The sequence below is a fragment of the Octodon degus genome, unplaced genomic scaffold, assembly GCF_000260255.1.
Source record: "Octodon degus isolate 3935 unplaced genomic scaffold, OctDeg1.0 scaffold00022, whole genome shotgun sequence".
In the NCBI taxonomy this organism is placed as follows: Eukaryota; Metazoa; Chordata; class Mammalia; order Rodentia; family Octodontidae; genus Octodon; species Octodon degus.
The window spans coordinates 14,940,665-14,953,455 of record NW_004524598.1 but is presented as its reverse complement, the minus strand read 5'-3'; the positions used below and the strand labels follow the sequence as shown (position 1 = coordinate 14,953,455).

Here is a 12,791-nt window from a genome sequence, read left to right as displayed (position 1 = left end):
GTAGTCCATAATAGTAGTGGGTTATCTGTAGGACTGGCAATGTCAGAAGTTGTTGACTTGAGCCTTTTACAGCTCAGCATATTAATATGGCTTTACTTTTTATACCTTGTGTTCATACTTTTCTGCTAGATGGTTAAGACCAAGGTAAAGCAAGATCAATATAACAAAAAATGTAACTTTCGTATCTGCCAAGTTCAGTCAAATTCCCTCAGGATTTAGCCTGAAACTCTGTACTGCAGTTTGTAGATCTTTCGTCAGTGTCAGCCATCTGGATCAGTCACGGCCATTGCTTGACCAATTTGTTCTCCATAAGGAGTCAAATAGAAGGCTCTCCAAAGGACCTGTGTAGAAGTTGTTCTCTGTCCTATCCCAGAGTACAGAATCCTTTGTCTTAGATTATAGGTACTTCAGAAACATTTGTAGGGAGAGAGGGAGAGGGAGAGGGAGTGGGGGAGGGGGAGGAGGGGGAGGAGGAGGAGGAGGAGGAGAAATGGATTTTCGCAGGATTACTGAGCTAGAATTTATAGGCGGCACATGATTTTATGGATGGAGATACCCTACCACAAATTGGAACTTGGCTAGGCCATGGTATGTAGATACTTGGGCAGATATTATTTTAGAAATTTCTGTGAAGATTTCTAAGATAAAGTTAAATCTGTATATTGTGAGTTAAGCAAATTACCCTCCTTGATGTGGGTGGTAAAGGCCTTTATCTACCCAGGTAAAGGCCTTACTAGAGTAATACTGATCTCCTGCAACAAGGAATACTTGCAGTGGAGTAAAACTGCAGCTCTTCCCGGGGCTCCAGCCTGGGCGTATTCTATAGATTTGGACCTGTCAGCCTCCACAATCTCATGAGCCAGTTCTTTCAAATCCACACACATACACAGACCAACAAACCTACCTTGTTGGCTTTCTTTCTCTGGAGAACACTGATTATTTCACTTCCAAACGGTCTGTGTTATGGTAACCCTGAGTAACTTAAACTAGTATTCCTACTTTTTCAATTGGTGATTTAGTTTTAGTACTAGATAAGCCCTCTTTTCAGCAGCAAATCTAAAGATTCTTAGACCTACAACAGTGGTCAGTGGTAACCCTGTGTGCTTCTAACAAGGCAGAAGAAGAAACTATTTTATTTTTGATAAAATAAGGGTGAGGCCTCAAGGCCACTCTCTAAATGCTTCTGCACACAGTGTGAGCTGGCATAAGCTATGGCACTGGGAGGGAATGTATAATAGCCTAGCTTATGAGAGTCACACTATGACAAAACACAGGTCAAGCCTTCTGTTAACTTCATGCCTGCCAGGGTAGGCAGAAGGCAGACAGAAGCTTTTCTGCTGAGATCCATACTGTCTGCGGCTCTCAGCCTCCTGGGTTGATGTGACAGAGGAAAGTGCTTGGGACATCAGTCTGGCCACTTGTTCTTCAGCAAACTAATGCAGGCCTCCTCTTGCGTTTGGTTGATTCAGAGCTGGCCACACCCAGTTGACCACCATGGTGGGGGATGGGGTCCTCTGTGTCCTGGGGAAGAGCTCAGAGACCCCCAGCATGAGGGCAGTAGGTGGCAGAGGGAAAAAGACTACTGTGAAGCCGGCATCACCTTTCTTAAAAACTTTTAGGCTTAAGGTGCAGCGTTGCTGGGAAATATTTTTTTCTGTGGAATATTTGCTGAGGTGTGGAAGGGGAAAAATCTCTCATCTGACATTTTATAGAGACAGGATAAAGAGCCATTCCCCCTGCTGCTCAGCTAGGGAGCCGCGTGCTCTGAACACTGTGTCCTCCGAGCATTGTGGCCCCATTATCATAAATCCACCAGGGAGAGAGTGACAGTAAGAGCTTGAATTACATTTTTATGTTGAGTATTTTGGATGTTTCTAAGTGTCAAGCCTCAGACGTCAACTTTAATTTCTCTCCTTTTATGGACATTTCTAAGTGCTCCTCATCCTAATAGGGCTGTTTTTCATGTGGGGGCAAATACAGGAATTGCTATGGCCTTATGAAAATGGGAATCACAGTTTACCTCAGTACGGCACTCACTAAGGGCAGCGTATGTGCAATTAGAGCTAATAGCAAGAAAAGATGGCTCAAAATCTTTGATAATGACCACAGCCCCAGGCCTGGCTGGTGAAAGGCAAACTTGGTGAATGTTGGCCGAAGAAGGCTGTCCTTCCCAGTTGTCACTGTTGCTGTTAACAAGTAGAAACCCTACTGTGTGTGTCCAGTTTAATCATTAAAACTTTGTTCAGGAATTAACTTAATTTCCCACCGAGTGGGAGGCATTTTTGGCGGGCACAGCAATTGCTGGCCTATGAGTATGCCAAGGGTGGTTCGAAGCCAGTAGAACCTGCTCCACCCCATGGAGACTGACACCTCCCCGAAATCAGCACTACCAGTGAGAGTAACTGAAAGGCATTTCCATGCAGAAAGGTTAGGGCTTATCATGTGGAATGATCTAAGTGGCTATAGTTTTAATTTCTCATAAAACTGACACTCTTGCTTTGTTTAGCTTGAACAATTTTTAAATGCCCCAGGAATGAAGGGCTCATCACACGCTGGTCTGCCCACCAATTTTATTTTTAGGGTTTTCAAAAAATGTATTTAGAACAGAGTCTATAGAGTCTCACTACACAGATGGGACTCATAGTGATCCACCTGTTTTCAGCCTCCCAAGCACGGGGATTGCAGGCGCAGGCCACCACATCCACTGTCAGCACACCCTAGGGGCAGGGCTGGCACGGCAAGCTGGAGATTGAACCCAGGTCCCTACATCTACCTAAGCAGGTGCTTTAATCCACTGAGCTATCTGGATGGCCCTTGCCCACCAGTTTTAATGAGTGGGCAGTGACAGTAATAGGCAGACAGAGATTATGCTCAACCACACATATTAGTTTGTAAATATTCTCTTAAGTCTGTGACATCCTTAGGGGAATAACCAAGAGTGTTACATGGGTGGTCCCTCTGAGGGTGGAGATGGGTGGAGCCTCTCCCCCTGACTTTCTCAGTCATTCTCTCACAGAAGGATAAGCATGGGGTGGTTAGGCCTCTCAAATGATCAGGTCTTTGGAAAAGCCCACAGATAGAACTGTTCAACACTTGGCATCCTCTACAGCACTCCCTGGAAAGGATACCAGCGCAAGCAAGTTGCACATGGGTACACAGGAGAGAAAGCCCACACCTAAACAGCTCTGAGAGGAGGCAGAAAGAATGCAGCCTATAAGAGAAGGTCAGAAGGTCAGGAAAGCATGGCAGGATGTCAGCGGACAGAATCCTCTGGTAAGGAATTAGTCTTCGTGAGGGCAGTGGCCCTGGAATCTGTGAAGCAGGAGCCTGACCTATGGCAAGAGCAAGGGAGTCAGTGGGAGAAGGTACTGGAAAGCCCAGGAGAGGAGAGAGCAGGTGGGAACACCAGGCAGAAGGGGCTGAGTGTTGCCGAACATTTGTGAGCATGCGCCATGTCCTGGGACCTGGGACGATCCTTGCACAGGTGCTCCGGTACTGGATGGGTCCTCCTGCCAGGTACAGAGAGCTCCATAGGTGCAAGAGGGGCAGCCCAGGAGTCAGAGCCATCCGAGGTCTTCATTCTGGGGCTGGAGTGATGCAGCCATGAGCAGCTGGAGTCTGAAATGAAAATGAGAGTTACAGAGTCTCACCTCGGTGGGGAAACCCTGGGTTTGGAGCTCTAGCGGAATAGACAGGTGTAGTTTTTAAATCCCAGGAAGATGCAGAGAAACGTGCACACACACTGTATCTCACTTTCACAGTGACACAATGTGGAATGAGCGTGACCCTCACAGAAGTAAGTAAAGGTGCTGAAACTCTTGGTTGATGGGAATTTTTCTGAGAAACATCCTTCATAGTCCTTCTGGGTGGTGGCTGTAGCATACCATCAGTCATTGGCTCAGTCAGCAGCCCCACGTTTATCCCTTCAAGTTTCTAGGTCCTGAAGCTTGTGCCTTTGCTTTCAAGTATAAATAAGCTTAGCTGAAGAGGAATTTAATAGATTGGGGCTTCGTGATTGTTGATTTTTATCAGGGTAGCTAAAGCTATGGGTTGGCAGATCGATTTTAAGCTCTCTAACCTGCACCAATGTTGTAGGTTATTTTTCCATGTGTTTCTGAATCTGAGAAGATCAGGCCACAGCCAGTGCTTTGCTCTCTGTCAAGCGAACAGATGTTCCGTGGAGTGCTAACTGGGCCATACGACTGGAAAGCCTTTCTGAAGACTGAAGGCAATGTCCAGCTGCAGTCTGGACATTACAATCTTGCTGTCTACCGACTACTATTAATATTCACTGTGTTGACTGCTTAAGAGTACTCTCAGGTGTGATGCATCAGGGCCAGGCTCTTTTCAGATTAGAGATGGCTTGCTAGGTGTGATGGCGCACACCTGTGATCCCAGCACTCGGAAGGCTGAGGCACAGAGTTCAAGGTCAGCCTGGACTATGTAGTGACACTGTGTCACAGCAGCAACATAAAAAGCCAGAGGCCCCCAAAGGCAGTATTTTCACCCCCGTGCTGAAGTCCATTCCCACCAATACACAGCAGGAAGCTGCCCCACAACATCGGAGTCCCCACATCCTCCTCCCTGGCCAGCTGTGGAAAATACAAGATGCCTGCTGGTCCATGAGCTCCGAGATCCATCAGGAGAAGCTCTATGGCAAAGTGTGGGGTTCTGGGGAGTATTATGGGAAGAAGAAATGGAGGGTCGGTGTAGCCAAATATAGATGCAAGAGTGAGATGGGACCATTGATTTGTCGGACCTCCTGTATCACTGATTCTGAGGTCTATGCTGAGGATCTACCATCTCCATTAATGTTCATGTGCTTTTGCTTTTAGCCTGAGTTGGGCATGTCCTTGAACTTATTTCCAACCTGTAGAAGCTGGAGGAGAGGTCTTCCATCAAGGCAAGGGTTGTTTTAGTTGATGATCTTTTCATAATTTATTCATTTATTTAACAAAAGCATATTAAGCAGCTATTATATGTCTATGCTATTCTAGATACTGAGGTCATCGACAAGGAACACAAGTGCTTGTCCTCAGGAACTCATAATCTTAATGATGGTGACAGACAAGTAAAGAAATGGGCACAGTACAGAATGAGGAGACCAATAGAGAAATATCCTAACCCAGACTGGGAGAGTCAGGGAGGGTTTCCTGCTTTGGAGGTGGCTGCGTAGGGAAAAGGAGTTTACCCAAAAAGCATTAGGCATGAGAATGTACTCCCTCAGTAAGGCAAGGTAGCTTATTGCAGAATAATCTTGTAGATAATAATTATAAAATATGAACACTTTTTTTTCTTTAATGTAGTTGGTACAGAGTCTCACTAAGCATCTCTGACTCATAGTGATCCTCCTGTTTTCAGCCTCCCCAGCACTAGGATTAAAAGCATACACCACCTTGCCTGGTCTCAGGGGCCAGTTCAGCACTCAGGGGCAGGGCCAGTGTGGCATGTGGCTCTGGGATTGAACTCCAGTCTCTGTGCTTGCCCAAGCAGGCGCTTAGTCTGCTGAGCTATCTTGCTGGTCCTCTGAACACAATTTAAAAAGAAATCATTGGACTATAGTAGAGCATGAACATAAGATGAAAATTGAAGGGCTTTGGCCCCCACAAGCAGGAAACTGCATTAGCTTACATCTCTGGTCATGTGATTTTGTACCCAAAGTCTTCCAGGCCACAAGCTTGGTCCGTTTCTTCATGTACTTAGGCTTTCTCTAATTTCCCTTTGTTTTTGAAATTTTCCAGTGTGCAAGTCTTGAACATACTTTGCTAAATTTATTCCTCAATAATTGTTGATGCTATTGTGGAGTTATTTTTTAGTTTTCATTATAGCAATGTAAAAATACAATGATTTGTGTGTGTGTGTGTGTGTGTGTGTGTGTAAGGTCAATTGAAAGGAAATTTATTTTGAACAGTTAGATATGCTGGTATAAGAACCAGTAGATCAACTCAAGGAAAACAAACCTTGGCCCCAATTTCAACATGAATCATATCCTTCAGGTAACCAATTCTAGATCAATCCAGTCCAGCAGAACCCATAAACAGAATCTTCTGAAAAATGTATACACGCTTCTGCAGCTTGCCATACTAATAAATGTTTGGAAGTGAATGGCTACCATTTGGGCACCTCTTGTAGAAGAAGCCAAAGCTAACTTGTATTATTAATCTCATGATGGCTCAATAAATTTAGTATTAAAATACATATACAATTTATTATTATTATTATTATTAATTTATTCATTTATTTTTTGCAGAACCTGGGATTGAACTCAGGCCCTTGCGCTTATTGTGCTTACCTTCTCCCCAGCCCCTCTTTTCTTTTCCTAATACTTACTTTTTTTGGCAGACTGTATATCAGACAAAGGATTTATATTCAAGATGTATTATAAAACTTCTAGAAATCACCATCCCCAATCTAAGTTCCTAAGTAGGCCGTGGACACAGATGCACCGGAAGACCGAAGCCTGTTTGTCGTATCAGACGGCAGAGAGAGGCACATCGTGATCACCGAGGCAGGCCGTTTTACTCCCCTTGGAAGGACCAGCACTGAAAAGACTGAAAGCGCCAGGTGTTGCCAAGAGCGTGGAGCAAACTGTAATTCTCATACATTGTGGTGGGAATGTGAAATGGTATGGCCACTTTGGAAAACCATTTTTACTTCCTTAAAAAGTTAAGCACATAGGCAGGTGTGGTGATGCACACCTGTAATTCCAGCAATTGAGAGGCTGAAGCAGAAGGATTGCCATGAGTTTGAGGCCAGCCCAGGCTAAAAGTAAGTTCAAGGTCTGGCTGTTGAACTATACAGCAAGACCCTACCTAATGAAGAAAAAAAAATAGTGAAACATACATCTCCTAAGTGACCCAGTAATTCTGCTGTTAAGTATTTTGTGCAAAATCAGTTAATGCACAGTTCCAACTTAGAAACAACACAAATTCCCTTCAACAAGAGAATAAATAAAATAGATTTTGGTGTACTTATACAGTGGAATATTATTCAGTGAAGAAAAATAAACTATTGCTTCATCTAACAACACGAGTGACTCTCAGAAACATACGGAGCAAAAGAAGTCAGGCACGAAAGATTTTATAGTATGATTCCATTTATGTGAATTTCAAGAATAGACTAAACTATGGCTTGCCAAATAGCTCAATGGATTACAGCGCCTGCAAGCTGATGCAGAGGCTGGGGGTTCGATCCCTGGCCTACTGTGCCGCCACCCCCTGGGGGTGCGCTGAGACAGCAATTGAGACTGGGTGTGGTGGCATGTGCCTGTAATCTCAGCACTTGGGAAGCTGTAAACAGGAGAATCACTACAAGTCTGATCTAGTAGGAAGACCCTGAACACCCTGTAGATCCTTCCCTAAAATACAAATAAATAAATAATAATAGTAGTAATAATAGGCTAAAATAACCTTTGGTGAGAAATACCAAGATGGATTGCCAGTAGGAGGTGGCGATCAGCTAGAAATTTAAGAACAGGTAGAATCAATTAGCGGAAATACAAAATCAAAAGATTGTTACCTGAAGTGGTAGAGATTGAATGGAAGGACCAAGGGCTGGAGGATAATGTGTGTGTGTTATATTCTGATTAGGGTGGTGGTTTCGTGGGTATACATGTGAACAAAGGCTTACTGAACTTTATTTTGTATTTAATACCTCTGTATTTCAAAGACCTTACTCAGAAATTTTATCCAGTAGTGCTATATAGTAACTGAATTGAATAGTGAATAATAACAGAATTGAAGCAAGTGGCATTCATGATCATAGATTTTTTTAATAAAGTAGTCCTCCTTATGTACAAGAGATATGTTCCAAGACCCTCAGTAGCTGTCTAAAACCACAGGCAGTACTGAACCCTTTATATTTTTTTCTATATATACATCTATGATAAAATATAATTAGGCATAGTATGTGATTAGCAACATTAATAAAATAATACATTTTAAAAATATAATGTAATAAAACTTATGTGACTACATACTCTATCTCTCTCAACCTCCACAGGGTCAGAAGCATCTACAGCATAAATGAAATGATAAATCAGGGGCTGGGGATAGAGCTCTGTGGCACAAGCACTGGCCTGACAAGGGCAAGGTCATTAGTTTGAGTCCTATACCAAAAAAATAAATAACAACCACACAAAAAAAAAGATGATAAATCATGTCCCCCAGAGTGAGACTGCATAAGACTTTATTGTGCTACTTAGAATGTCAATTACAACTTAAAAATTATGTCTGGTATTTTCTATTAATACTAGACCCCAGGTAACTGGAGCCATGGAAAATGAAAATGCAGATATGAGGAAGTACAGTACAAATCCTTTGCTAATTAATGGGAAGGAAAGAAGAAAAATAGGGAGGAAGGGAGAAAAGGAGGGAGGAAAAGAGGGAGATGGGGGAGGGACCGAGGGAAGGGGGGAGAGGAGGAGAAGGGGAGAGAGAGAGACAGAGACAGAGAGAGGAGAGAGACGGAGACAGAGACAGAGAACTGAGCATTTAATATTTAACCAAATGGTAAAAGTACAAAGGTGAACTTTAAACATTTCTCTGCTTTTGGGGGGAAGAAAATGTGACAAATTGTACTGTTGTCACCAAGAGATCACTGAGACAAAGTTAGCAGGAACAGGTAGGGCAGCAGTTTCGCACATGGGGCAGGGGAGGCGTCCAGGGGAGCTGTTGGGTCCGCTGCCTGGGCTCTGCCCCGGCTGACAAAACTCTTGCCCAGGATGGGAGACGTCTGGGTTTCAGGTCTGCTGTTGTGCTTGAATGGAAAGGAAAAGCAGAAAACCTGTTTCACAAAGCTCCCTGGCCCTGGAATCTGGGAACGGTTTGGGTCCAAACAACCTTAACTATGCTCTTTTTGAACACTTTAAATGTAAGTTTCGGGGGGAAAGCAGGCACTTTCATCCTTGTTCTCAAACATCTTTTGAACCCTAGTGAAGTGACAGTTGTGGAGTCATGAACTGAAAAGTACCACTGAAATTTGCATTAAAGCACATGTTTAGAGTTTAAAATAATTTATCTCTGAATTCTACATAAATGACATAGTGAATGAAAATTGTACTCTTGCGTAAAACTTGTACTTTCATAACACAGCTATTTAGTGGGTAATGAAATTTGCTAAGCAGTCCTGTTATTTAACAACAACAACCTCTTTGAAAGGAGCTTTGCATGGCTGGTGCTAGCCAGGGAATCATAATAGGCAACGATCTCGAATTCCACACCTCAAGAGCTGTGTGGCAAATCTCCTAGCACTGCTGACCTCTGAACTGTGGCTTTTGATAATTTGGAGGCTGATGATCTGGATGACATTGCCCATGCCTGTAAGAATTTGGTGCTAAGCACTTGGTCCTGCGTGTTGGGGAAAGAAGAGATTTAAGAACAGGAATCGAGAAGAGTCCATATTCATTGAGCATGGTCTACACAGCCTGGTTCAGGGCAGGCTCTGTTCTGTATTTGAAAACTCCTGTAGATGTGATTCTTGTTCTTGTAGGGTCACTTTATAAAGTCTCATGGTAAAGGAAATGGGGGATCAGGTTCTGGGGCTCATCTATGCTAACTTTCATGTGATTATCATACTGGGTTATTTTATTCACTCATTCATTCTTTCCCTACCATTTGCTGCTAATTTGTTTTCATCTGGGAGAGGGTTGTTTTTGTTTTTATTTTGAGACAATGTCTTGCTATGTAGTTGAGTCTGTCCTTGAACTCAAACTCAGGGCAATCCTGCCTCACAAGTGCTGGGATTACAGACATTCACTGTTCATTTTTTTTTGTACTAAATGAAACAAGAAATCAGACTCTTGGGGTTTACCTACTAGTTTCAAAAACTGACCATGCAACTCAGGGGGGCAATTTGATTATTCCTTAACTTATATATTTGTAATGTGGATATAAAAATTCTTATCCTAAGTGATCACAATGCTAAGTTTTGAAAATCAAGTGAAATAAATAGATATTGATACAGAGGGATTGAAACTCCCAACTGGAAAGATACCTAGGCCGAGTTCTGTTGTTCTCTAAAACTGAAGAATGAATTTTAGGAACAACAGAGGTTAAGAGCAGAATATATTTACTGGGGGAAAGAAAGCTCCTGCCTGAGAGAGGGACAGAGGAGGACCTGAGCCGTGTGCCCTGGAAGCTGTGTCTTCCAGGGTTTTTTATAGAGTAAAACCATACGATAAGGTGGGTCTAAGGTAGAGAGAGAACAGGGAAACTTGCTTAGGTGGGCATGAGGTGGGACAAAACTATGGTCAACCAATGAGATTACAAGCACAGTTGCTCAGGTAAAACTGATTAAATCTAAGACCAAATGGAGAAGCCAGTCACATAGCAGTGGGCCTGGCAGGCATGAATACAGAACAGGGGCTTTTCCTGTGGGAGACCGAGTTAGTGACTTCCAGGTGTCCTTAAAGCAAGGGACTCATTTAGCATCTCAATCCTGGATGCCTATCTTTAGGGAGGTATGTGGCTGCATGTTTACTCTTTGGTCTTGGGGTCCGGCCCACAGCAGGGGTCTGTCTATCCCAAAGTTGCCAAGTCATCTTGTCTTCCATACTGTCTCCTTGAGGGCCTGGCCCTGTCTGACTGCCTATAATATTTTTATCTAGCTCAGCCACCTGTAACAATATTACATTGCTTCGACAGAAAAAGACAAATGGTCCCATAATGTGTATTACTGTTGTGCAGGCCAGTGTGATGTACGCCAGTGTTCCTGGGCTGGAGTTCCCTAGAGATTCTTGGGGATTCTGTGTGAGTACTGGTCACTCAGTCTACTTCCAGAGGGCCTGAGATTCTGGAAGCCAGAAGTTTGCATTTCAAGTACTTCTGATGCAGCAGATCTAAGGACCCACCAAGATACACCCACGTACAAGCACAGCATTGAAGGATTGTTCCGCAAAGTGTCTTTAGGCTAATACAGGAGCTCGTATCTGAGGCATTAGTCATGAGTTTATCTGTACATGTTCAAAGGTGATGTCTCTCATTTCTGTTGTTTTTCTGCCTGTTTGAAAAGATTGCTCAGTAGGGGATTAGTGGAAATATGCTGGCCATCCTTTGTGCAAAAACAAAACAACTAAAAAACTGTGTCCCTGCAGGAGAATAAACCACAATCTTTTATTTTCATTTCCTGCCAGCAATGTCGAGTCCTCAGAGAAGAGATTCCGAATGAACAGCTTTGTGTCAGACTTTGGGAAACCGCTGGAGCCAGACAAAGTGTTTTCCCGCCAGGGCACTGAAGAATCTAGATCTCTCTTTCACTGCTACATCAATGAAGTGGAGCGCCTGGACAAGGCCGTGGCTTGTCACCAGACCACGGCTGTGGACAGCAACGCGCAGCTCCTGGAAGCCCGCAGAGGCAGTGAGAGGGCAGAGGCAAAGGAGCTGAACAGGCTGATGAAGTTTGACATCCCCAACTTTGTGAACACGGACCAGAACTCATTTGGGGAGGACGATCTTCTGATTTCAGAACCACCTATTGTTCTAGAAAATAAGCCAGTTTCCCAAACCTCCCATAAAGACCTGGACTAAGAAACATCTCTGCGTCTTTCCAAAGATGTAGGTTCTGTCTTTATTCCCCAAATGTGTGCATGTGTGAGAGAGACAGAGAGGAGAGCCTTCCCTGGAATATGGCTGCGGGTTCTCATTGTTGGGTTTGTTGTCCTTTGTTTGACTTTTAACACACTGTTTTTTCTTTTAAGTATTTGCACTATCTCATCCTCCTTGTGGAAAATTTGTGCAAATAGCACAGCACTCTTGGATGAGGATTAATGTATGCATTCTAATCTGGCCCTGCCGCCCTCACTCTGTACCTTGAGCAAACTGCTTGGCCTCTCTGGGCTGCAATAGTTTTAGTGGTCAGTGATGACTAGAGTGGGCAATCTCTCCTGGTACTAGTGCTTGGTGAATGGATGACTTTGCAGCCAAGGCAAGCTGCGACAGACATAAAGCAGTAGAAAGAAGGGTCCCCCAATCTCTGTACCTTCAATGCAGTCCTTCATCAAGCCATGCTTTAGTGAGGAGATCTTTATGCACCCAGGACCATACGGTCGTCGTGGTAAACATTTCTGCTGGGCTTTGCTGAAACAGTTCTCTAGAGGTTCTCTAATCCCCATGCTCCAGCCTGTCTATCCCACAGTGAGTACCAATCCATGGTATGCCACGTGGCACTTCTGTCCCCAAGAAATGTAGGGAAAGTTGGCATCTGAATGGGTCTTCTGCCTGTCTTTGTGTTGGTGTATCAGTGTCACACTGCTGTGCCACTGACTTCAGAACAAGGAAAGCAGGATTCGCCATGTGCAGGTGATGGTCATGTGGCTTTGAGCTGAGGTGGTTGGTGGCATTGGCATACCACACTCAAGGATTCTCAGGGTGGCCTTCCATTATGAGTGTGGATTTCATGAAGGAATCAAACCTGCACACTGGAATGGGAACCAACTTGGAGTTGTACACATAGCTGTATGCATGCCAAGCTGCTAATCAGGGGCAGGCAATCGCATTATGAATTTGTTTACCACCTATCTGCTTAAGCTACAAAATAAATATATACATATGTATGACTGCGCAGGAATTTTCTCTGGTTCTTTATTTTCAGAATCCAAATTTAATTTTTTAAAAAACAAGCTCATGTCTGCAGTCCCTCCTAACTTTTCAGGTGAGAAGTGCTGTCGTCTCTAGGATCCTGGTTTTCACAATCAATCTCATGCCTGAGATTTTATTTAGGAATTATTCCACCACAATAAAATCCTTTCCTATAATATCTTTTAAGGAAAGTGAATTTTTTAAAATTCAAAACAG

General features: G+C 43.6%; 1 protein-coding gene across 3 annotated transcripts in view; it reads left to right on the top strand.

Moving 5' to 3' along the window:
• The window catches only part of Mrap2 (melanocortin 2 receptor accessory protein 2), a 47,265-nt gene extending 34,755 nt beyond the window's left edge, over positions 1-12,510 (top strand). The window contains exons 1-3 of one of the 3 annotated variants that reach the window (XM_023711994.1): positions 8,559-8,622; positions 8,730-8,871; positions 11,132-12,510. In XM_023711994.1, the coding sequence (XP_023567762.1) occupies positions 11,163-11,525 (363 nt within the window). In that variant the 5' untranslated portion in view covers positions 8,559-8,622; positions 8,730-8,871; positions 11,132-11,162 and the 3' untranslated portion in view covers positions 11,526-12,510. Of the gene's footprint in view, positions 1-8,551; positions 8,623-8,729; positions 8,872-11,131 lie in introns of those variants that run through there. The other 2 variants (XM_023711993.1, XM_004628250.2) reach the window with 2 other exon arrangements.
• Positions 12,511-12,791: the final 281 nt, after the last annotated feature.